Source organism: Desmodus rotundus, chromosome 7 (assembly GCF_022682495.2).
Source record: "Desmodus rotundus isolate HL8 chromosome 7, HLdesRot8A.1, whole genome shotgun sequence".
In the NCBI taxonomy this organism is placed as follows: Eukaryota; Metazoa; Chordata; class Mammalia; order Chiroptera; family Phyllostomidae; genus Desmodus; species Desmodus rotundus.
In genome coordinates, this window is record NC_071393.1 from 67,006,344 (window position 1) to 67,032,855 (window position 26,512).

The following is a 26,512-nucleotide window of genomic DNA, read 5'->3' on the forward strand; positions in this document are numbered from 1 at the left end:
TTGGTAATTGTGGGGGGAAGGAGTGATAGAGATGGAGAGGGTATGGAGGTATAAATGTTAATCAAAAAAAAATAAAAATGAGCCATTAAAAACTAAAAATAAAAAATTGTTAAAAAAATTTAATCAATCATTCCTATGATTATCACAATAGTATTCAACTTAAACATAAAATATTTCTTTTTTAATGTAACATTAAATCTATCTTGTTCTTTTTTTAATTTTTAAATTATTTCATTATTGTTCAATTACACTTGTCTGCATTTTCTCCCCACCTCTCCACCCCAAACCAGTCAAACCCACCTCCCTCCCCTGCTTGCACTCTGCCCCTTGGTTTTGCCCATGTGTCCTTTGTAGTAGTTCCTGAAAACTCTTCTCCCCACTATTCATTTGCCCCTCCCATTTCTCTATTATTAGATTGTTCTTGACTTTAATGTCTCTGGTTATGTTTTGTTTGCTTTTTTCTTCTGTTGATTATGTTCCAGTTAAAGGTGAGACCACATGGTATTTGTCCCTCACCACCTGGTTTACTTCACTTAGCATAATGCTCTCCAGTTCCATTCATGCTGTTGCAAAGGATAAAAGCTCCGTCTTTCTCTCTGCTGCGTAGAATTCCACTGTGTAAATGTACCAGTTTTTTGATCCACTCATTTGCTGATGGACACTTAGGTTGCTTCCAGTACTTGACTATTGTAAATTGTGCTGCTATGTACATTGGGGTGCATGGGCTCTTTTGGATTGGTGTTTCAGGGTTCTTAGGGTATAATCCCAGCAGGGGAATTGCTGGGTCAAAGGGCACTTCCATTTTTAGTTTTCTGAGGAAATTCCATACTGTTTTCCACAGTGCCCTCACCAGTCTGCATTCCCATCAACAGTGCACTAGGCTTCCCTTTTCTCCACATCCTCTCCAACATTTGTTTGTGGATTTGTTTATGTTGGCCACTCTGACTGGTGTGAGATGGTACCTCATTGTGGTTTTAATTTGCATCTCTCTGATGGCTAGTGATGCTGAGCATCTTTTCATATGTCTCTGGGCCCTCTGTATGTCGTCCTTGGAGAAGTGTCTGTTCAAGTCCTTTGCCCATTCTTTAATTGGGTTGTTTGTCTTCCTGGAGTGGAGTCCTGTGAGTTCTTTATATATTTTGGAGATCAGGCCCTTGTCTGAGGTATCATTGGCAAATATGTTTTCCCATACTGTTGGTTCTCTTTGTATTTTAATGCTGTTTTCTTTAGCCCTGCAGAAGCCTTTTATTTTGATGAGGTCCCATTTGTTTATTCTTTCCTCTATTTCCCTTGCCTTAGGGGACGTGTCTGTGAAGATGTTGATGCATGGAATGTCTGAGATCTTCCTGCCAATGTTTTCCTCTAGGACATTTATGGTGTTACGACTTATATTTAAGTCTTTTATCCATCCTGAATTTATTTTTGTGTATGGTGTAAGTTGGTGATCGAGTTTCATTTTTTTGCATGTAGCTGTCCAGATCTCCCAATACCATTTGTTGAAGAGGCTATTTTTGCTCGATTTTATGCTCCTGCCCCCTTTGTCAAATATTAATTGAGCATAAAGACTTGGGTTTATTTCTGGGCTCTCTGTTCTGTTCCCTTGGTCTATATGTCTGTTTTTATGCCAGTACCAGGTTGTTTTGATTACAGTGGCCTTGTAATACAGTTTGATATCAGTTATTGTAATCCCTCCTGCTTTGTTGTTCTTTCTCAAAATTCCTGCAGCTATACAGGGTCATTTATGGTTCCATATAAATTTCTGAACTGTTTGTCCTATATCTGTGAAATATGTCATTGGTATTTTAATACGGATTGCATTGAACCTATAAATCGCTTTGGGTAGTATGGCCATTTTGATGATGCTAATTCTTCCAATCCATGAGCATGGTACATGCTTCCATTTGTTTGTGTCGTCTTTAATTTCTTTCTTCAGTGTTGTGTAGTTTTCTGAGTACAGGTCTTTTACCTCCTTGGTTAGGTTTATTCCTAGGTACTGGATTTTTCTTGTTGCTATCTCAAATGGGATTTTTTTTTCCTGATTTCTGTCTCTGCAGTTTCATTGTTGGTATACAGTAATGCCTTTGATTTCTGAGGATTGACTTTGTATCCAGCTGTTTTGCCAAATTCATTTATTAGGTCAAGTAGTTTTTCAGTGGAGTCTGTAGGATTTTCCACGTACACTATCATGTTATCTGCAAATAGTGACAATTTCGTTTCCTCCTTTCCAATTTGGATGCCTTTTACTGCTTTTTCTTGTCTGATTGCTGTGGTTAGGACTTCCAATACTATGTTGAATTGGAGTGGTGAGAGAGGGCATCTTTGTCTTGTTCCTGACCTTAGTGGGAAAGCTCTAAGTTTTTGTCCATTGAGTATGATGTTGGCTGTAGGACTCTCATATATGGCCTTTATTATGTTGAGGAATGTTCCCTCTATTCCCACTTTGCTGAGTGTTTTTATCATAAATGTCTGCTTTACCTTTTGAAATGCTTTTTCTGCATCTATTGATATGATCATGTGATTTTTGTCTTTGCTTTTGTTTATGTGGTGTATTATGTTTATTGATTCCTAATATTGTACCATGATTGCATCCCTAGGATCAATCCCACTTCATCAGGGTGTATAATCTCTTTACTGTTTTGCTGGATGTGGTTTGCCAATTTTTGTTGAGGATTTTCACGTCTATGTTCATCAGTGATATTGGGCTGAAGTTTTCCTTCTTTGTTATGTCTTTATCTTGTTTTGGGATGAGGAATATATTGGATTCATAAAACGAGTTTGGGAGTCTTCCATCTTCTTGACTTTTTTGAAATAATCTGTGAAGGATGGGTGTTAGGTCTCCCTTAAATACTCTGCAGAATTCTCTTGTGAAATCTTCTGGTCCAGGACTTTTGTATGTTGGAAGCTTTTTGATTACTGCTTCAATTTCATCAGGTGTTACTATGAAGAGCTGTATGCTGAGAAATGTGAAAACCTAGAAAAAATGGACACATTTCTAGAAAAATATAACCTTCCAAAACTCAGTGAAGAAGAAGCAGAAAGCCTGAACAGATTAATAACACCCCCACCTCTTGTTTTCTGTTGTGCAATTTTGAGCTGGTTGTGTTGGAGCTCGTTCTTCCATGTGTACAAGGTTTTGAGGCTTTTCTCTTGCACTTGTTCAGTTGTTTGTTCTGAGTTGTTTGTTCACTACTTAGTTATATTTCCAGATAGGTCCTGGGTTGGGTTAGTGTGACTTCCACTCCCTCCTTCACCTTCTTCTGTTGTTATCTCTTGGTGGTTCCTTTGTTGGTAGGTTTCCTCTTCCAGGAGGTATCCTGGTGTTCAAAGCTTCCACCTACTCTTTTTGTGGTAGAATGGAGCGGGAAAGCGAAATGGTTTAAGACAGCAGGAGTGTATTATATGGTATTTAAAGTACCAGCCCTAGAGAAGAGATAGGAGATCCTTTGGATATGTATAGTGTTTACCGTGGTAATTCACTCACCTAGCCACTTTTTAGAAATGGTGGAAAGAAGATAAGACTCCTGTTGGGGCAAGGGGGTGAGTTGGATCTAGAAAGCTGTGAGTTTGTGAGAGGTCAGATTATGAGGTAAAGTGAGAGTAAAGGGTAGAAAATAGGCTTAGGGTTTGAGAGAATAGAGTTAACCACACATTAATACAATTCAGGAAACAGTGAAGTGGGCTGAGATCTGGGAGGGGTTCTGTGTAGTATTTACAAATGTATGGGACAGCTATTTTTTTTTAATGTGGACTGTAATTAAGGATTTTTTTATAATTTTAATTTTTTATTGTGATTCAATTAAAATTCTGTGCCTTTTGTCCCCATCCCTCCACCCCACCACAGCTGAACCCACCTCCCTCCCCCACCTCCACCCTCCCCCTTGATTTTGTCCATGTGTCCTTTATAGTAGTTCCTGTAATCCCCTCTCCTCACTGTCCCCTCCCCACTCCCCCCTGTCCATTCTTAGATTGTTCTTAGCTTCAATGTCTCTGGTTCTATTTTCTTTACTTTTTTTTCCTATTTATTATGTTCCAGTTAAAGGTGAGATCACATGGTATTTGTCCCTCACCACCTGGCTTATTTCACTTAACATAATGCTCTCCAGTTCCATTCATGGTGTTGCAAAGGGTATAAGCACCTTCTTTCTCTCTGCTGCATAGAATTCCATTGTGTAAATATACCACAGTTTTTGGATCCACTCATTTGCTGATGAGCACTTAGGTTGCTTCCAGTACTTGGCTATTGTAAATTGTGCTGCTATGAACATTGGGTGCACAGGTTCTTTTCGATTGGTGTTTCAGCATTGTCAGGGTATAATCTCAGCAGCGGAATTGCTGGGCCAAAGGGCAGTTCCATTTTTAGTTTTCTGAGGAAATTCCATATTGTTTTCCACAGTGGCCTCACCAGTCTGCATTCCCACCAACAGTGCACTAGGCTTCCCTTTTCTCCACATCCTCTCCAACATTTGTTTGTGGATTTGTTTATGTTGGCCACTCTGACTGGTGTGAGATGGTACCTCATTGTGGTTTTAATTTGCATCTCTCTGATGGCTAGTGATGCTGAGCATCTTTTCATATGTCTCTGGGCCCTCTGTATGTCGTCCTTGGAGAAGTGTCTGTTCAAGTCCTTTGCCCATTCTTTAATTGGGTTGTTTGTCTTCCTGGAGTGGAGTCCTGTGAGTTCCTGATATATTTTGGAGATCAGGCCCTTGTCTGAGGTATCATTGGCAAATATGTTTTCCCATACTGTTGGTTCTCTTTGTAATTTGGTGCTGTTTTCTTTAGCCATGCAGAGGTTTTTTATTTTGATGAGGTCCCATTTGTTTATTCTTTCCTTTATGTCCATTGCTTTAGGGGACATGTCTGTGAGGATGTTGATGCATGGAATGTCTGAGATTTTCCTGCCAATGTTTCCCTCAAGGACTTTTATGGTGTTACAACTTATATTTAAGTCTTCTATCCATCTTGAGTTTATTTTTGTGTATGGCATAAGTTGGTGATCGAGTTTCATTTTTTTGCACGTACCTGTCCAGATCTCCCAACACCATCAGTTGAAGAGACTGTTTTTGCTCCATTTTATGCTCCTGCCTCCTTTGTCAAATATTAATTGACCATAAAGGCTTGAGTTTATTTCTGGGCTCTCTGTTCTGTTCCATTGGTCTATGTGCCAGTTTTGATGCCAGTACCAGGCTGTTATGATTACAGTGGCCTTGTAATACAGTTTGATATCAGGTATTGTGATCCCTCCTGCTTTGTTCTTCTTTCTCAAAATTGCTGCAGCTATTCGGGGTCACTTATGGTTCCATATAAATTTATGAAATGTTTGCTCTATATCTGTGAAATATGTCATGGGTACTCTAATAGGGATTGCATTGAACCTATAAATCGCTTTGGGTAGTATGGCCATTTTGATGATGTTAATTCTTCCAACCCATGAGCATGGTACATGCTTCCATTTGTTTGTGTCTTCCTTAATTTCTTTCTTCAGTGTTGTGTAGTTTTCTGAGTACAGGTCTTTTACCTCCTTGGTTAGGTTTATTCCTAGGTACTTTATTTTTCTTGTTGCTATATCGAATGGGATTTTTTTCCTGATTTCCGTTTCTGCAGTTTCGTTGTTGGTGTACAGGAATGCCCTTGATTTCTGAGTATTGACTTTGTATCCAGCTGTTTTGCCAAATTCATTTATTAGGTCGAGTAGTTTTTTGGTGGAGTCTATAGGATTTTCCATGTACACTATCATGTCATCTACAAACAGCGACAGTTTCATTTCTTCCTTTCCATTGGATGTCTTTTATTGCTTTTTCTTGTCTGATTGCTGGGGCTAGGACTTCCAATACTATGTTGAATAGGAGTGGTGAGAGAGGGCATCCTTGTCTTATTCCTGATCTTAGTGGGAAAGCTCTAAGTTTTTGTCCATTGAGTATGATGTTGGCTGTAGGTCTCTCATATATGGCCTTTATTATGTTAAGGACTGCTCCCTTTATTCCCACTTTGCTGAGTGTTTTTATCAGAAATAGGTGCTGTATCTTATCGAACGCTTTTTCTGCATCTATTGATATGATCATGTGATTTTTGTCTTTGCTGTTGTTGATGTGATGTATTATGTTTATTGATTTGCGAATATTGTACCATCTTTGCATCCCTTGGATGAATCCACTTGGTCATGGTGTATGATCTTTTTAATGTATTGCTGGATGCGGATTGCCAATATTTTGTTGAGAATTTTAGCGTCTATGTTCATCAGCGATATTGGCCTGAAGTTTTCTTTCTCTGTTGAGTCTTTATTTGGTTTGGGGATTAGGATGATGCTGGCTTCATAAAAAGAGTGTGGGAGTCTTCCATCAGTTTGGATTTTTTAGAATAGTCTGTGAAGGATAGGGGTTAGCTCTTCCATAAATGCTTTGTAGAATTCTCCTGTGAAACCATCTGGTCTAGGGCTTTTGTGTGCTGGGAGTTTTGGGATGACTGCTTCAATTTCGTCTGCTGTTATTGGTCTGTTCAGGCTTTCTGCTTCTTCTTCATTCAGTTTTGGAAGATTATATTTTTCTAGAAATGTGTCCATTTCACCTAGGTTTTCAAATTTCTTGGCATACAGTTCTTTGTAGTAATTTCTTACAATCCTTTGTATTTCTGTGGTATCAGTTGTAATCTCTCCTCTTTCATTTCTAATTGTGTTTATTTGGATCCTCTCTCTTTTTTTCTTAATGAGCCTACTTAGAGGCTTGTCCATTTTGTTTATCTTTTCAAAGAACCAGCTCCTGGATTCATTGATTCTTAAAATTGTGCTTTTAGTCTCTATGTCATTTAGTTCTGCTCTGATCTTGGTTATTTCCTTCCTTCTGATTGCTCTTGGCTGTCTTTGTTGTTGTTCCTCCAGTTCTTGTAGGCGTAGGGTTAGGTTGTTTGTTTGAACTGTTTCTAACTTCTTAAGGTAGGCCTGTATCACTATGAACTTCCCTCTCAGGACTGCTTTTGCTGTATCCCATAGGTTTTCGGTTGTTGTGAGTTCATTTTCATTTGTTTCCAGAAAGTTTTTGATTTCTTCCCTAATCTCGTTCTTGACCCATTCATTTTTTAATAGCATGCTATTCAGTCTCCTTGATTTTGAGTGTTTGGGTTTTTTTCCTTTGGGGTTGGTTTCTAGTTTCAGCCCCTTGTGGTCAGAGAAAATGCTTGATATGATTGCCATTTCTTGAATTTGTTGAGGCTTGCTTTGTGTCCTATCATGTGGTCTATCTTTGAAAAAGTTCCATGGACACTTGAAAAGAATGTGTAGTTTGCTTCTTTGGGATGAAAAGCTCTCTACATATATCAGTTAAGTCCACTTCATCTAGAGTATTGTTAAGTGACACAATATCCTTCTTGATGTTTTGTTTGAAGACCTGTCCATTTTTGACAGTGGGGTGTTAAAGTCCCCTACTATAATTGTGTTGCTGTCAATATCTTCCTTGAAGTCCTCCAAGATGTTCTTTATGTATTTGGGTGCTCCTATGTTGGGTGCATATATATTTACAATGTTTTTGTCTTCTTGGTGGATTCTTCCTTTGAGTATTATGAAGTGACCTTCTGGGTCTCTCTTTAGGGCCCTTCTTTGCAAGTCTATTTTGTGTGATATGAGTATTGCTACCCCTGCTTTTTTTTCCTATCTGTTTGCTTGGGAAATTTGTTTCCAGGCCTTCACTTTCAGTCCGTGCAAGTCTTTTGTCCTGAGATGGGTCCCTTGTAGGCAGCATATGTGTGGGTCATGTTTTCTTATCCATTCAGCTATTCTATGTCTTTTGATTGGAGCATTTAATCCACTTACATTTAAGGTTATTATCTATAGGTAGTTATTCATTGCCATTTTTTCCTGCCTGTGTTCCTCTCTCTTTCTCTTTTCCTTCCTTTCCTTAAAGCAGTCCCTTTAGCATCTCTTCTAGAGCTGGTTTAGTGGAAGTGTATTCTTTTAGACTTCTTTTGTCTGGGAAACTCTTTATTTGGCCTTCTATCTTGATTGAGAGCCTTGCTGGTTAAAGTAGTCTTGGTTGCAGGCCTCTGTTTCTCATTACTTGGAATATTTTTTGCCATTCTCTTCTGACTTGGAGCGTTTCCATTGAGAAGTCAGTTGTTAACCTTATTCAGCCTCCCTTGTATATTACTTCCTGTTTCTCCCTTGCTGACTTTAAGATCCTCTCTTTGTCTTGGAAATTTGCCATTTTAATTATGATGTGTCTTGCAGTGGGTGTCTTTGGGTTCCTCTTACTTGGGACTCTCTGTGTATCCTGGATTTGTGTGACTTTTTCTTTCATCAGATTAGTGAAATTTACCATCATTACTTTTTCAAACAGGTTTTCTATCCCTTGCTCTTCTTCTTCTCCTTCTGGTATTCCAATTATACGGGTATTGTTACATTTCATGTTGTCCTGCATTTCCCTTAATCCCTCTTCATTCTTTCTGAGCCTCTTTTCCTTTTCTTGTTCTTTCTGGGGATTTTTTTCTACTTTGTCCTCCAGCTCGCTGATCTGATCCTCTGCTTCATCAAGTCTGCTTTTCATTCCTTCTACTGTGTTCTTCAATTCAGAAATTGTATTCTTCATTTCCTCTTGGCCGTTATTGATAGTTTCTATTTCCTTTTTCATGTTTATATTGTTTGCAGTGAGTTCGTGGTAGTTTCCCTGTAGTTTCTCATAGTTCTCTTTGAGCTCGGAGAGCTCAGTGAGCTTCCTGATAGCCATTGCTTTGAACTCAGTATCTGATAGTTGCCTTGCCTCTTTTTCAGTTAGCCTTCTTTCTGAGGCTTCCTCCTTTCCTTCCATTTGGGGATTGTTTCTTTGTTTTCCCATTGTTTGTGAGACTCTTCTTGTTAGCCTCTGCTTCTTAAATTGATCTATTCTGACTCCCTGGGTGTATGGTATGAACTTCTATGGTAGAATGCCAATGGGTTTCAGTGGTGCTGTCTTCTTAATCTCCTGCGCTCAGTGGTCTTGAGCTGACATTTATTGGTGTAACACGGTCTAACTCTGGTCTTTTAGCACTCCAGGTTTTGTTGTCTCAACTGTGGGAAAAAGAGAAAGGTGGGGGGGAGAAAAACAAAGAAGGGAAGGAGGGAAAAAGGGAATAGAAAAGGAGAGGAAGGAAGGAAGAAGGAATAAAGAAAGATCAGAGGCAAGATAAGAAGGAATTTTAACAAAAGTTAAAACAAAAGAATAAATAAAAGAAGGCAGGAAGAAGGAGTAAAAATGGTAGAGGGTGGAAGGAAGAAGGAATTAAAAAAAGACAGAAGGACAGAAAGGAAAAAGGAATTCAGGGGGAAAGGAGGAAAAAAAAAAAAGTCTTCTGCTTAGTTCTGCTGGTCTTCCTGTCTGTGGAATGGGAGGGGGTGGTTGGAAGGATTGGTTTCACTTTTCTCCCTTGCTAAGCCACACTCTTCGCTGTTGTTCAGCCTCCAGTCCAGTTCCTCAGGGTCCTTCTGCTCCCCACTAAGCCTTTAGTTCATCAGTTGTGCTGTCCTTGTGTTGCACCAATTAGGGGCAACTCACACTCTACCTTCTTGCTCTTTGCTGTCTTAGATGCTAGGGGCTCTCGGTGCTGCTATGGGGTAGTTCAGCCCTCTACTGTGTCGAGTCTTTCCCGGGAATGCAGTCTCCCCTAGGCCTGCAGCTCTCCTTTGCTGGGTGTTCTGCCTTAGTCCTAGAGAGCCAGTAGGCCCTGCAGGGCTCTGTGTGCAGGGGCTAGGGAGGAGTCGTATGTGTGGTCCCTCGCAGGCAGCCAGGCAGGTCTGCTGCTTTGGGCCTGGGTCGCAGCGGGCTGGCTGGTCTGAAGCTCTGGGACTGAGTCACAGGCTGCTGGCCGATCCAGCGGCTTTGGGCCTGAGTAGAGCAGGGACAGCATGGCTGCTTTGGGCCTGAGTTGCACAGCTCTCGAGTCAGAGGCTTTGGGCCTGTGGGTGGGGCAGCTAGCCTCTGCTCCTGGTGCGAACCCACCCGGGGTTTCAGGTGTGGACGCCCCGCCGGGGTTTTAGCTGTGGGCCCCCAGTCTGCTCTTCTGGGAGCACGCAACCGGGCTTCAGGTGAGCACTGGGGCTGCTTATCCCGCATTCACAGTCCAGGGGCTGAGGGGAGAGGGGCACCAGAGGCCCCGGCTGCTGCAGAGATTTCTCTAACTAGCCTCTGAGTGCCTCTATTTTCTTTTTCTTTTTGAGAAATTCTTCCTATTCAAGCCCCCCTGGTCCAAAGAAGCACCTATCTGCTCACACAGCTCAGCTTGGCTCTCTCCCAAGAATCCTGCAGCAGACCCGGTGCCCTGGCCGGGGCTTTAGCCGCCCTGGTCCCCGCGCAGGTCCCATGGACCTTATTGTCCTTAAGCACTCTTCTTACAGTCAAATCTTTCAATGTCCTCTATCTTTGGTCTCTGATCTTCATATATGCTGGAATACCATTGGCTGTTCACTCTGCTCCTCAGATCAGCTAGGTATTTCACTGGTGTTGAGGGGAAGTGGACTCTGCTCCCACCTATCTCGCTGCCATCTTGAAATCGTCTCTGAAAAATAAAATTTTAAAAAATCAGTAGATTCATGGATTTAAAAACTGTGGTACATTTACACAATGGAATAGTACACAGAAGAAAGAAAGAAGGAATTCCTACCTTTTGCAATAGCATGGATGGACCTGGAGACTATCATGCTGAGTAAAATAAGCCAGTTGGTGAAAAACAAATACCATATGATCTCACTTTTAAGAGGATTCTAATGAACAAAATAAACTAGTGCAAAAATAGAACCACAGGCATAGATTTGCAGAATGGAGTGACGGTGGTAAGGGGAGAGGGGAGAGGAGACTGTTTGAAACAAAGTGAAGGGATTAGTCAAAGAACCCATGGAAATGGACAATGAGGTGGGGATTGACTTTGGAAGTAGGGGGCAGGCTGGGCAGAGAGGGGCAAAGGGGGAAATAATTGGAACAACTGAAAAACATAAAAATAAAAAAAGAAAGGTGTAAACAAGAAACACATAAAAAAATAAAACATAAAAATAGAAGTTACATTGTTTTGTAAGTGTTAAAAAAAAAAAAGAAATACCCTTCACAACAGCCTGGATGAAACGAGACCATTATGCTAAGTGAAATAAGCCAGGTGGTGAAAGACAAATACCACATGATCTCACCTATAAGTGGAACCTAATCAACAAAACAATCAATCAAGCAAAATATAACCAGAAACATTGAAATAAAGAACAAACTGACAGTAACCACAGGGGAGGAGGGAGAGGGGTAATGGGGCAAAATAGGGGAAGGTCCATCAAGGAACACATATGAAGAACACATGGACAAAGCCAAAAGGAGGTAGATTCGAGAGTGGGAAGTGGGGGTGGATGGGGTGGGGGGCTATGGTGGGGTGAAAATGGAGACAGCTCTACTTGAACAACAGTAAAATAAACCAATACAAAATAAAAGTTTGCAAATAAACTCTTAAAAAACTAAATAAATGATAGAAAATATAAAGTAGTAAAAATAAACTGGAAAATTTCAAGAGGTAAATAGAAAAATTAAAATATGATAGAAATGAAGATTACTAAAAGTAGAAAATTTGGGGTCTTAAATATCCTGAGCAAAATAAAATAGAAAATCAAACAGCATGTTTAATTTTGTTTCTTCAGGTCTTTTTTCTTCCACATGTAAATGGTACCATATGGTATTTGTTGTTCTCCTTTTGACTTATTTTACTTAGCACTGTACTCTTAAGGTTCATCCATGTTATCATCACAAATTGCAAGATTTCATTTTATAGTATAACTGAACCTCATCTAAGAAAGAAAAAGAACAAAGAATTGAATAGAACTACACCTGTCAAAATGGCAGTGTAAGTAAACATGGTTTGCCTCCTTGCACAACCATAAAAAAATTAAAACTCAATAATAGAACAACCAGCACTCAGAAATGGCAGAAATCTTGTTGAATGGAAGTCTGACAGCTATGGGATTTAAAAAACCACATCCATCAGGGGTGCAGATGTGGAACGGGCTCATCCTACATACACATGTGGTACATAAAAATTCAGGAGGCAGCTTGGGAGCCAGGAGCCCAAAGCACCACAACGGCCCATCAGCCAAGGGTACCAGTTTCAGAAAGATAAATCCCCATAATTTCTGGCTGCAAAAACCAGCAGGGAGTGAGTCATTGTAAGAATCTATGCACCTCAATGTATGGCAGCATTATTTACAATAGCCAAGTGCTGGAAATAATAGCCCAAGTGCCCATGAGTAACTGAATCAAAAAGCTGTGGTACATTTACACAATGGAGTACTATGCAGCAGAAAGAAAGGAGGTCCTCCTCTTTGCAACAGCATAGATGGAAGTGGAAAGCATTATGCTAACTGAAATAAGCCAGGCAGTGAAAGACATATACTATATGATCACATCTACAAGTGAAACCTTGTCAACAATACAAGCAAATAAGCAAAATAGAGCCAGAGACTTGGAAATAAAGAACAAACTGACAGTGACCAGAGGGGTGAGGGGAAAGGGATATAAGGGGAAAGAAGGGGAAGGCTCAAGCCAAGGGACATTTATAAAGGACCTAGGGACAAAGGCAATAGGGGAGAGGGGAGGATTGAATGTGGGAGGAGGGTGAGCAGGGCAGAGAAAAGCAATGGGGGTAAATGGAGGCAACTCTAATGGAACAACAATTAAATAAATGAACAAACAAATAAATAAATAAAAGTATTTTTCTGCAAATTCTAGCATCTTGGTAATCTTACACTTGGCACCTGTTGATTATCTTTTCCTTTGGGAATTTGTCACATTTTTCTGATTCTTTTATGTCAATTAATTTTAGATTTTATCTTGGACATTTTGAAAATTATTTTGTGAAACTCTAGGTTTAAAAAATATCTAATGTTAAAATTCTCTGGAAAATTGTGTTGTTCTCTTTTCAAACAGGCAATAATTTAGGTTCACATAAGTTCTGTTGCAGATTCTGTTGATAGTAGTTTCAATGTCAGTTCTGTTTTTACAGCCTTTTCTATGTTGCTTTGAGTCTACCCCACATGTGACACTCATTGGTAGATAAGTTTTTGAAGGTGTTGTTATGTTGCTCTGGGTCTGTCCCATGCATGAACAGCTCAGGAACCAGCCCTGATGGGTGTGTGATGATGGTGTATCCACCAGACTAGGTGATCTTTTTCTCCAGGTCTCTCCTCTCTAAGAATCTTCATTCACTCTTCATCTTGCAGGGCCCTTTTTCATCATCATTCACCTGGAAATATGTGATTTCTTTTGGAGTTTTAGCTGCCTGAATTATGCTGAGTTGCAGCTCCATAAAAGGGCTCCATACCTACAGTGATGTGGCAAGAAAAAAGAGGCAGAAAAAATATATGGGAATTTCCTTCACACTCTTCAGACCATAGGGGCCCTCTCTCAGGTCCTTTCTCCAAAAATAATGGGATCCCCAAAAGAGTTTTAGCTACCTGCTCCACTGCCATAGCTTTGCCACAATAGCTACCCTAGGATTTGGCAGAGAGAGGAAAAAGGTAAAAGAAAATGATATTTGTTATATATATTTTTATATAATATATATATTTCACACTCTCCAGCTTTCTGGGAACACTTTTCCCAGTTCTATGGACAGAAGTCCTGGTTGTCTCTTAGAATTTTTTTCTGCCAGTATCATGGCAACCATAGCTTTGCATTTGGGATCCATTCTTAGGTAAAGACCATGAGAGAAAAAAAGAGAAAAGATTTCCTTGAAAAACAACCATCACCTGCTTATTATGCATTGTTTCTTCAAGTTTTGATTCCCTTCTACAATATGCCAGTGTTTTTGTTACTTTTATTTTTCTTGATTTGGGTAGTTTTTACTAATATATGTTTTTTCAAGATGGTTTAGATGTAATTAAAGGGGGAAACAGACTATATCGGGCTTATGACATTTGGTCAGGACTGGAAATCTCACACTTGATTTTTCACAAAGCACTACAAAAGTTTCTGTAATTTTTTACTGCAAGTATTTGATTCATATCTCTCTCCAATTATAATTGTTCCTGGCCACACATTTTGGGATGCCTCCATGTAGTCCTAAAAACAATTTCAGATATAGAGTAAGCACAATTCCACATATATAGAAGAGAAAAGTAATAATTTGGGGGACAGGTGAATGAAAGAATGAAACACTAGATCCTGAATATGCATACGTATGTAAAGGAAACCACTGGGTGTCATTAGTTTTAGCTTTTCAAAATTCTTACCAGAAGGGTTTACATCACAAATAGAAAAACAATACTGAGTGATCATGGTCACTTATATAAGAGAAAGAATAGCAAGAAAGGGAGCAGAAAGGCAGAACAGAATGAAACAAGAGAATACTACTCCTCTAGGCAAAGAAACTGACCAGGAAGAAATTACTATAATTAGTACATATATGGGCAACCCCATATGCATCAACAGAAGTTTTGAATTAAAGTTTTATTTCTCTAAATATTCATTCTTCTTAGGGAATAAGAGCATTCTTAAAGAGTGAGGTGACACAAATCAATTACTGATACATTAAAAAAAAACAAACTCTAAAATTCCAGATAAGGGCTACATGATAATGACCTTATAACATTATTTATAAAATCTTTCTAAAAATCACTAATCGTCTGAAAGATCTCGTTATTGCTGCCTTCATCTCTTTATTCCTAAATGTGTAGATGACTGGATTTAAAAAAGGAGTGAGCACAGCATCAGAGAGTGCAAGAAACTTGTCCATCTGTGAATTGGGGTGTGGCCAAGTATAGATAAACATGATTGGGGTAAAGAACAAAAGGACCACAGTGATATGAGCTGACAAAGTGGAGAGGGCCTTGGGTGAACCACCTGAGGAATGTTTCCAAACAGTAAACAGGATGAAAATGTAGCCAATGAGGAGTGCAAAGAAAGAGACGACACAAATTAACCCATTGTTGGCAATGACTATGAACTGCAATGTGTAGGTGTCTGTACAGGCCAATTTGAGGAGCCGAGGAAGGTCACAGTAAAAGCTGTCCAATATATTAGGACCACAGAAGGGCAAGTTAATGATAAGTGCTAGTTGGAACAGTGAGTGAGTGATGCCAAATGCCCAGGCAGCAGCTATAAACAAAATGCACATCTGTGGGCTCATGATGGTCAGGTAGTGGAGAGGCTTGCATATGGCCACATATCTGTCAAAGGCCATGGCGATGAGCAGCATTATCTCTGCGACACCAAGGAAGTGGATGAAGAAGATCTGAGCAATGCAGCCTCCAAAAGAGATGACTTTACGCCTTCTGAAGAGGTCATGAATCATCTTGGGGCCACAAAGGGAGCAGACTCCCAAGTCAATGAAGGAGAGACTGGCCAGCAGAAGGTACATGGGGGAGTGTAAATGAGGATCAGTGGTTACAGAAAACATAATAAGAATGTTTCCAGTCATGCTTGCCACATAGAGCACAGAGGAAAACACCAGGAGGAGAAGCTGGATCTCCCACGAAGGGGTGAGTCCCAAAAGCACAAACTCAGACACAGCTGAGTGATTTCCCCCTTCCATTTATCCACCCAAGTGGCTGTGGCTGAAATTATGGGAACTAAGAAAATAAGAAAGAAATGTTGATTATTCTGGATGATAGTGGTATTAATTATTTGTGTTGCACTGTTCACCCTAAAAATGAAAACTATCTTGTTATCCAATTCATCATACTTGCAAGATGATGATGATGGTGGTGGTGGTGGTGGTGGTGGTGATATAAACATAAGTCAAGAGATCATATCATGATTGCAACTAGCAGCATAATCTCTTACAGACTAAAATTATAGGGGAATTAGGTAAGTACCTGCAGCAAGAAACAGGATATACAAGCAAGAAAGTATACCTACTTGCAAAGGCAGAGAGACAGTTAGGAGAAATAAATTTATTTCATTACCTCCAAAGGGAAATTAGATAGTTACACATATTATATCTTACCCTGCTTTCCCATATAAAAAATTTTCATCTCCTTTTCATGGCCATTTTTTATATTCTTCTCTCCATACAATTTATACTTATATCAAAGGGTTAGGGGAAAACTGTTGTCATTCATTGGATCATTATCTAGGAATAAGAATTTCTGAAACATGAGATGGGACTGAATTAAGAAGAAACAAACAATAGGATAGGTTGCAGACTGAGCTTGAGATCAATGAAAGTAGGCAATATTAACATCAGAGCTAGGCAGGTGTAGTAAAAGAGGCAGTATATGGGCCTTATCAAAGATAGAATTTCATTCTTTTTCAAGTCAGATTAGGTTCACTTCTCTCCCGAATCTTCCCATTTTTTTATTGTGGAAAAAATACACCACATAAAATTTACTATATTAACCATTTTTTAAGCATCTAGTTAAATAGTATGAAGTATATTGACATTGTTGTGGAAAGATCTTCAGAACGTTTCCATCTTGCAGCACTTACTCTGTACCCTTTAAACAACAACATCCTCCCTCTCCCCCAGCCCCTGGTAATCACCAGTCTACTTTGTTTCTATAAATTTGACTACCATATTTTTCAGACTATAAGAGACACTGGACCATAAGATGCACCTAGGTTTTAGAGGATAAAAATAGGGGAAAAAAAACCCCACTCCACCTCTGTGTTGCCCCCCGCCACTCCCAGCAAGCTAGGTAAGCTACACTCAGATTATAAAACGCACCCCCATTTTCTTCCCAAATTGGGGGGAGGGTGGAGTGTGTCTTATAGTCTGAAAAATACGGTACTTTAGATACCTCATATAAGTGGAATCATACTGTATTTGTCTTTCCGTGACTTGCTTATTTCACTTACCTTATGTTCAATATCCTTAATGTTCACCCACTGAATCTTCACATTTTTTAAAGTTCTGTCAAAATTATACAGAGCTGTCTACTGGCCACACTATTCAATAACTCTTTGGAGACTACACTTGGCCCTGAAAGGCTTGTATACAAGCCTAGGGTATATATAAATATTTGGGATTTTACCCTACTTTCTGCGAAAGCATATGCCTATATTACCACAAAGAATGTTAAATACATCTGCAAACAGTATCTATGCATTCACATACATTAAGGTGCCTATGACCAGCACTTGGAAACATTGGAATATTAAGTTTTTCTTCACCAGGCCTCAGCCTCACCCACCTACTCCCTTTTCCAGTTCAGTGGTGCCTTCATCCTTTTAAGGTATTCAGTTCTTCCCTTTACTGTAACCTGCTCTGATATTTGATACCACCATGCTTACTGGTCTGAAATTCATGCATGTATGTTGTACCTTCAAGATCACTTGTACTTTTAAGCTGTAGCCCATTTTGAAATGAAAAGAATGTCAAATAACAATATAAGGGAGCAAAACAGAACTTTCTCCTTAGCTTGACCACATGCACCTAAAGCCGATACTGAAGGGTTGTTGCCTTTTTAGTTTGGAGTATGTTAGTGTATGGAAGGGGAGCAGATAATGGGGTGGAGATGATTCCACTGCTCTGTGTCCAAATACCCACCATAGTCAATTCCAAGTAGAGGGTGAACCCTGAACACAGCTCCTGAAGTTTTATTCCCTTAGAAGGTGCTGGGATGCAGAAGAACAGGTTTACTAACATTCTTCTCCTTCTGCAAAGGCAGCTCCAGAAAACTGAAAAATCTTTTCACCAAAAAATGCATGTCAAATTGATGTTCTCATGTATCCTAAAACAACCTTCTGCCCCCAAACTTCCAGAAGTTCTCACTATGACCTGACCCCAGTTCTGCCTCACCACTACTGAGCTGAGTCTCTCCACACTTAACTAAATCAAATGACTTTACTGTCAACTTCTCAGGCTACAATCCTCTTTAGTCTCATGTTCTTCAGTCATCAGAAATCTGTAAGTCTGGGCTGGGGAACAGGGAATCACCTATGCTCTTAGTTGTGGGAGGCACAGATATGCTGAAGAGGACTGGGAGGGTAAAAATGCATGGGTGAATGACTGGCGGCACTGGGAGAGGTCACTGGGAGAGACATCCAGCAACTGATGAAAAACATGGAAACATTTCTCAGGGGAAATAAGCACCCAATAGAATCGTATGAACACTTCAATCTAAGAATGGCCTGGTGCAAATTGACCATTACTCAGATGAAAAATCTGACATTCAAAAATGTAAGCTGAATTGCATATAGTCACACTAGTTCCAGAACTGGAGACCAGAGCCCAGGTCTCTGGATTCCTGATCCACAAATTACAGATCTTGTAGAAAATAACTTAAGAAAGAAGAGTAAAATTCAAAACTAAAAATGTGATTTTTGTTAGGAGAACTCAAGAGTTAAAGATTTTAGCTTCAGTCACAGTTGATAGGCTTAAGTGATTAATGCACTGGAAAGCTGTTTTTCCAGGAACTGGAATGGATGACCACGTGACTCCAGGAGGTCCACAAGCAATTCAGCCTTTGTGCCCCAGGGGTTCTTCAAGCTGTGGACATGGTATCAGAGCCATTGCATCAGGGAGGGAACCCCAGTGATGCGCATAAAGAATTGTTGATCAACAGATAAAGAGAGAAGAGAACCAAGATGGCGGCGTAGGTAGACACACTGCGCCTCCTCGCACAACCAGAACTGACAGAGAATCGAACAGCAAGGGGGACCAACACCAAGGAAATAGAAAATAAACATTCATCCAGACTGGTAGGAGGGGCGGAGACGGGCACCGGGGTGGAGAGGACTCGCGTGGCTGTGGCGGGACTGAGACTGGCGGAGTGTGGGACAAATGGCGCAGGCAGTCTGAGCACTAGCAGACCCTGCGGCCCCACATTTGCACAGATAAACCCAGAGGGCCGGACTCAGAGTGGCGGAGAAAGGGGCAGGCAGAGCAGCGGGTAGCACCCCGCAGCACCACATTCGCCCACAGATAAACCGAACGGCGGGGAGCAAAGCAGACCACGTAACCCAGGGCTCTAGCTCAGGGAAATAAAGCCTCAAACCTCTGATTGAAAACGCCCGTGGGGGTTGGGGCGGCAGCAGGAGAGACTCCCAGCCTCACAGGAGAGGTTGTTGGAGAGACCCACAGGGGCCTAGAGTGTGCACAGGCCCACTTACTTGGGAACCAGCACCAGAGTGGCCCAGTTTGATTGTGGGTAGCGGAGTGAAAGATTGAAAGCCGGAGGAGAGTGAAGCGGGCGCCATTGCTCCCACTCAGCCCCTCCCCCACGTACAGCCTCACAGCGCTGCGACCAGCATTACCCTGCCCCGGTGAACACCTAAGGCTCCGCCCCTTAAAGTAACAGACGCGCCAAGACAAAAAAAAAAAAAAAAAATGGCCCAAATGACAGAACACTTCAAAGCTCCAGAAAAAATACAACTAAGCGACGAAGAGATAGCCAACCTATCGGATGCACAGTTCAAAACACTGGTTATCAATATGCTCACAGACTTGGTTGAATCTATTCGAAAAACAGATGAAAAAATGAAGCCTATGCTAAGAGAAACAAAGGAAAATGTACAGGGAACCAATAGTGATGAGAAGGAAACTGGGACTCAAATCAACGGTGTGGACCAGAAGGAAGAAACAAATATCCAACCAGAAAAGAATGAAGAAACAAGAACTTGGAAAAATGAGGAGAGGCTTAGGAACCTCCCGGACACCTTGAAACGTTCCAACATCCGAATTATAGGGGTGCCAGAAGGAGAAGAGGAAGAACAAAAAATTGAAAACTTATTTGATCAAATAATGAAGGAGAACTTCCCTAATCTGGCAAGGGAAATAGACTTCCGGGAAGTCCAGGAAGCTCAGAGAGTCCCAAAGAAGCTGGACCCAAGGAGGAACACGCCAAGGCACATCATCATTACATTACCCAAGATTAAACGCAAGGACCTACATCCAAGATTACTGTATCCAGCAAAGCTATCACTTAGAATGGAAGGGAAGATAAAGTGCTTCTCAGATAAGGTCAAGTTAAAGAAGTTCATCATCACCAAGCCCTTATTATATGAAATGTTAAAGGGAGTTACCTAAGAAAAAGAAGATCAAAAATAGGAACAGTAAAAATGATAGCAAACTCACAGTTATTAACGGCCACACATAAAACAAAAACGAGAGCAAACTAGGCAAACAACTAGAACATGAGGGTTGTCATTAAGGGAGTGGGAGGGGGAGGGGGGAGGGCAGGATGGAGTGGAGTGGGGGGGGGGAATGGGACAACTGTAAGAGCATAATCAATAAATATATTTAAAAAAAAAAAAACAGATAAAGAAGTACTAGGAAAATCATGGCTGTGCTGCAACTCTTATCCAATTAACGGTTTTCCCAAACTCTTTGCCTACCCTTTCTTCTTTTGAAATGGACAGCTTGAGATGAGATGTTAAGATGCTTTTTGAGGGTACATAACCCACCATCTTCTTACACTGCCAACATCTGAATAAAGCACCTATAAAGATTCAATATCTGTCTCTACTTACTGGTTCTGGTAGTGACAGGGAGCACAAATGCCGATTTTTCCAGTTTCAATTTGTTAAAACTGACACCAAATACCATAATTTATACAAACCACACATTATTAGCACTAAATTATTTTGCATGACAACAATAACTAAATACAACAACAAGCAAATGAGCAATTAAATGTTAGAAAACTGTAAACTGTACACAGAAATAAGAATATACATTGCTGCCATACTTTGAATGTTCACTCCTCTTATTTTGGTGCTCATTTGGAAGGATATAACAATGGGAAAATATGAAGGACTATTTGTTAGTGCACCATCATTTCTGCTTTTCTGTATTTTACTATCCTCAATAGTCAATAAAAGTTCTCAATTATGTTATAAAGCTTTTTTGACATTTTCAGTTCATAATGGTCAGTAGGCTTTTTGTCTAACTTCTGTAAGTCACAAACTCAATAAATCATTTAAAGACATAAAATGCACACATAATAGCTACAGTAAAAGGGAAGTATACAATATATGCCATACAAACAATAGAAAAAATTATTTGTTGAATGTGTGAGAAAAAAGCAATAGATGTTCAAAGAAAGGACCAGTATCCTCTAGAGGGTCAAGGATTTCAAGAAGAGGATGGAATGAGATCTGTTCTTTTAAATATGAATGGTAAACACCTTGATCTGTAATGAATAGTCTTCTGTTATTAACATAATGATTGAAAATTTTCATTTGTATATCATCCAGAGTTTATAACTAGGTGTGAAAGTTAGTAAATACTTTCAGAATGAGAGGAGATGCCAATGCTCTCCTCTCAGCAGCAGCTTTTCAAGTAGATTCCACATGCAGAGAAGAATATTTCTCATCTCAAAATTGATAGTAATCATAACTAATAATCTCTATCCAGAGGCACCCCACCCTCCATAACAAACATCTTGCTTAGAGATAGAAGGACACTTTCCTCTGCAAAACTACATCCAACACTCAACTCATTTTCATGAAGCTTGTCAATATTCTGAGGTAGAAAGGAATAAGGAAGAGAAAAAGTAAAAAGAAAATATGAAAAGAAAAAAGACCCTATGAAAAGAAAAATTAGAAGAGATATGCACTGTGACACTAAAAAGAAGAGTGAAAAAGGAAGCATACAAGGACAGAAGAACAAAGTTCAGAAGGGTTCAGATAAAAGTAAGAAGGAGGATCCAGCTCCCACCTCTAGTGATTTGGTTCAAAAAGGTAAACTCCTTCAGTAACTGCCCAGCCAGGCTCACACAATTTCTATGGATAATGAATGGAAAAATTGCTTTTCAAAATGGAGTACAAATGTAAAGGAAAATACATTATTGCTGCTACTCTGATTTGAGAAGCCTACAGTAGAGCTGTGAGTAGCTTGGGCTTTGAAGTATATCAGGCCTGTTTTAAAATCCAGGCTCTACTACTCACTTTCTATATGAACATGAGAAAGTTCCTGAACCTCTCAGAGCCTCAGTTTCCTCATTTGCAAAAGGAGATAACACCTCCCTTGCAGGGTGTGGTGGGAACTAAGTGATATGATAAATGTAACACATACCTAATGCAGTATCTACCACACTGTGGAACACAATAAATGGTACCTGGTACATGGGAAGGACCAGCTAGCTGTATGTCCCAGTTTTCAATTCCAAGTATTAAAAGATTCTTAATTCTGAATCCATTATTCTGATATAATTAAGTGGAGCTCGTTTTCAGTTAGGTTTTCATGTCTGTGCTGGTGCTCAGTGGCTTAAAAGTCTTCATTAGGAATATTTTCCATAGAATTATTTTGCTCCTCAGTGAAGATGCTATTCAGGGCTTGCTTGCTTTGTAAGAAGTTTGTGCTCTGACACATAGTTATACTGTGTCATTTACCCAACTACTTCTCTCCCTACAGCCAAAGCCATAGATAAATTCTCACAAAAACTATTTTGATGCCTTTCCTGACCAACTCAGTAACACTGGTCATTTGCAACTTTTGCTGGGGGCGGGGAGTCACTCATGGAATTTCCAAAGGAGGCAAATTCTCAAATACTTGCCTCTCAGTAAATAAGATTTTTGCCAAAAAAAAATTCACTTCCAAACTACCATCTTGTTTCAAGATCCACTTAACATTCTTTAGCCATAACTCTTGCTAACCCTGGACAAATGTAAAACACATAGACTGTTTATGCATCTCAAACAGTCAATTATGGAGACAGCTGGTAACTCAGGCCAATGTAGTCTTAGTTCTGTTTATTCCTGTTCTACCATGCCTTCTTATTTATTTTATTAATTAAAATGTATTTACTGAGTATCTCTTCTGTGTTAGTTGCTTAGAAAGACATTGTGTATCTAATATGGTCCATAAATATGCAACAGGCAAAGTAAAATGAGCGCCACAGACAGGAATACCTGAGCAAAGTGGAAGAAGAAAACTACAACTCTGGTGATCAGAGAAGACAGAGTGGTAAATGTGGCACTGAGAAGAGTATTATAATATTTAAAGATAAATTTTGAAGAATCATATCAAGCAGATGACAATATGGAAAATGACAAGTAAGTCCAAGATACTCTGGGATAATGGTGAGAAGTACAAGTTGCCTGGAGAATGGAAATTGTTTAAAAGAACAGTGGAAAATACTATGAGAAAGAAAGCTGAGGCTCATTTTTTTTTAAACCTGACCTCAGTCTCTAACTTAAGATTAATGCCTCTAATTTAAGATTAATGCTTAACTTGAGCATTGTTTCTAAAAAAGGAAGCAAAGACTTGGGAGCAAGGAATCAATGAAAACTGTGCTTAAGGAATGTGACTTATTTCAGTGTGATGAATAAACTGGAAAGAAGGGACAAAAAAGAGAAGCCCCATTGAGAGACAGTTGTAATGGAGTGGATCTGACTAGAGAAACTCTTTACCACATTACAAAAACCATCTCTATCCTTAGAACAGAGAAACTGCTTTCTGATGTTCTCACTATTTCCATTCCCCTCACCTGCCTGGTTTGCCACGGGGACTAAGACATCATTGTTGCTAAGATTCAGTATTAGTCCCCCCAAAAATCAACCAGATCCTACTCAGGATCATTACAGACACACACACAAATAGCTCTGTAAAACAGTGTCACAGTAAGAAAGGAAGTTAATTACAGTCCCTGGGGGCAATGACCAAGTGATTCTCCAGAGATCTGCGATTGCCAGACTGAGAATACTTGGCCTGCAGAGTCATTGCCTAAGACCATTCCAGTTTTCCCAGTGTAACAAAGCAGGGAGGCTGTTATTGAGAGGAAATAAGAGGTTTGTAATTTTCTCTTGACAAAGAGGCTTTCTGCCACATTCTAGAACTATTTTTATTATATAGTGACTGAATATGCATTCCACAGCAAAATTTAAAGTAATTTTTAAATCATTTTATGATGACTTCAATAGTACATATTCACCATTTGAAAATACAGAAAAATATTTTTAAAACCTTGTGGACAGAATTTTCAAGTTTTCTTTAAAAATAAAAAGTATTTTAAAGTGGTGAAAATAAAGTGATTTTGGAAATCAGTCATTTTGCATATTATATTTTACTGAATCCTCAGAACGGCAATGAAGAGTAAGTATTGTTATCACTGCATAATTTCAATATATGTATAATATTAAACCAAATTATATAGCTAATAAAAGTAAATATTGTCTTTGAACCCAGAATTTAAAAATTCTTTCTTGTTCTTCTCTACAGCACACCTCTGTGTCAAAGTACAGAATAAAGGTACAATAGTGCCCATGTCCATTTATTTTATAAGCCAAAACAAAATATTAGGCAAGAACAACAATAAAGAAAACTGACCGCCATATCACTTGTTAACAACAACAACAAAAGATACAGAATTCTAGCTTAAGAGGGCAGAAGAGAAAATGTTTCCTTTCCCTTCTAAAGCCAAAGTAACAAAGATGTAGCCAAATCCTTACCTCTTTCATTATAACTCTTCCCTCCTGTGCACTCAAGAACCACTACAGTTTTGCCCTCTCTATTCCATCTATATCATCCACGTCTCTCTTTCTATTATATCTATTTTTACATATCATCTACCTTTAAAAAGCCCTGTTTCTGTGCACAACAATGAGAAATAAGGGGAAAAGAAATATCAAAGAAGTAATTGCTGTCACTCTCATATTAACAAAGTGATCGAAAAGGTAGAGACTAAGAAAAAGGCAGGGACTTAGGGCTGGGATACCTATTATTGGCGGCATTAAAGGGAGCAGGTGAAGTCAAATAGTAAAGAGAGAATCAAGATTGTAGGGAGGTAAAGAATAATGACAAAGCAGAGAAAACAAAATTACAAATGACAAACAGTTTCAGTAATACAGACAAGGAGGTTTTGAAGGAAACAGTGGGAAAATAGGGCAATAGCTACATGTAGAAAATGTGTAGAGTGGCAGAAATTTATAAACAGTTGAGATAAATAAAGCTTCCAAGTAACTGTAAGAAACTTTTTGAAGGTGAGCATCATAAACTTGGACAAATGCTAGCTGGAATACATTTGTGACACCATTCAGGTATGCTTAGGAACTTATTAAGAATTTCAGAAAAGTACATTTGTTTGACATATGAGCAGAATTGAATATCAAAAGAGACAGAAATCCATGGCTGCTAAAGGTCACATTGAAATTGTTTGGCCAAATTACATTCTAGCCAATGCAGCCAGTGAAGTCAAAGATGAGCTGACATGCAGAGAAAGTGGAATATGGATCAGAGATTTTAAAAGCAGGGACCATAAAAGTAAGCCTATGGGAACCACTCTTTCTCCCATACCTTTATTCTTCTACCTGGATTCCCATTTTAAAAATCAATTGCACTTTCTTTCATGTGCTTTTCTCTACACATTTGCCCTGAAACTTCATTCCTATATAATTTCTGCTTCCACTCATTTTGTTACACTTTTCCTCTCTGAAGCAAGGAACCTAGAAGATTCTTCTTGGGATAGAGCATAGTCCAACAGCCCTCCGCCCCTCTTCATCACCACCACCTACCTAACTGGCAACATGGTCAGGGAGTCAGAGAAGTTCCACAGCCCAAATTTTCTCCTGTGCATAAGCATTGCCCACATTCTTTCACCCACCCTCCCTAAGACAAGAAGCTATATAAAACACTGCTATTTTGAGAGAGGTGACTAATTAGCTATAGTAGAAGGTGGTGACCAAGTGATGCATTAGAGTTCTGGGATTCTCAGAATGAGATCATGAGGCCAAGGAAATAGTCTCATAGGATTGGGGGCTGGGGAGGGGGGGCATCTATAATGTTTTTGTAAAAAATAAAGATTTGCAATTTTATATTTTACATATTATTTATCTTTATTTTATGATATGACCCAGGGGAATGTCTAACAAAAAGGAAAAAAGTATTTTCTTATTTTTAAATAGAAAAAGCCTAAAACTTTCCTAAAAAAATAGTTGTAGAACTTAGAAATATTGACACACTTAGCTAAGTCTTCTTGTGTGTTCAAGGGACCAAACAACAAGCAAGAGAAGCAGCCATGAGTCAAAATGAAAAACTTAGAATAATAATAACTCAGAGCAGAAACAGGTTAGGAGAAGAGACACAAGGTGGAAAACAGAGACGAAGATGGAGAGATGTGTTCACAAACACTCTACTTCCTGGAGAAATCACTGAAAATCATCAAAACAATTGCTAGAGTGCAGCAAACTTGGAAAACATAAGATAATTCACCAAAATATGGTTAGCACAAAGACATATAGTTAAAAAGTGTGATAAGGTTATTTAATTCAAACTGAGGCCCAAAATACAATTTTACTCCATTTTAATGATGAAAATAATAAAATAAGATAAAATACATTTTAAATAATAGAGTATAAATTAATAATTATAGACATAAACCTTATCCTACACTAGTAATTCAAATATAGAGATAGTACAAATCAAAAAATAGAAAAATTTGACAATTCATAAAGGAAGAAAATTAAATGTTCAGTAAATATATAAAAAGTACAAAACTTTGATGTAAAAAGTTTGGAGTATATCTTTTCTACATTATATGAAGGTAAAGGTCTCCCAAGTATTATCTAGGAGAATGTTCTTAATTCACTCCACTCTTAAGCATTCATTAAAAATATAACAAGAGACATTAAAATTAAGAACAATCTGA

The 26,512-nt window shown here is 39.2% G+C and overlaps 1 protein-coding gene across 1 annotated transcript; it reads right to left on the bottom strand.

Moving 5' to 3' along the window:
• Window positions 1-14,571: 14,571 nt before the first annotated feature.
• LOC112311729 (olfactory receptor 4F3/4F16/4F29) lies at window positions 14,572-25,408 on the bottom strand. Its single transcript, XM_024568157.3, has 3 exons — window positions 25,380-25,408; window positions 17,473-17,612; window positions 14,572-15,553 (listed from the first exon to the last, which is right to left on the bottom strand). Exon 3 carries the CDS (start codon window positions 15,514-15,516, stop codon window positions 14,578-14,580), a length of 939 nt encoding a protein of 312 aa, XP_024423925.3. The 5' UTR covers window positions 15,517-15,553; window positions 17,473-17,612; window positions 25,380-25,408; the 3' UTR covers window positions 14,572-14,577.
• Between the last annotated feature and the right edge of the window lie 1,104 nt (window positions 25,409-26,512).

Coding starts and splice junctions, on each gene's coding strand:
- LOC112311729 (XM_024568157.3), bottom strand. CDS start 15,516: ATGGAAGGGGGAAATCACTCAGCTGTGTCTGAGTTTGTGCTTTTGGGA.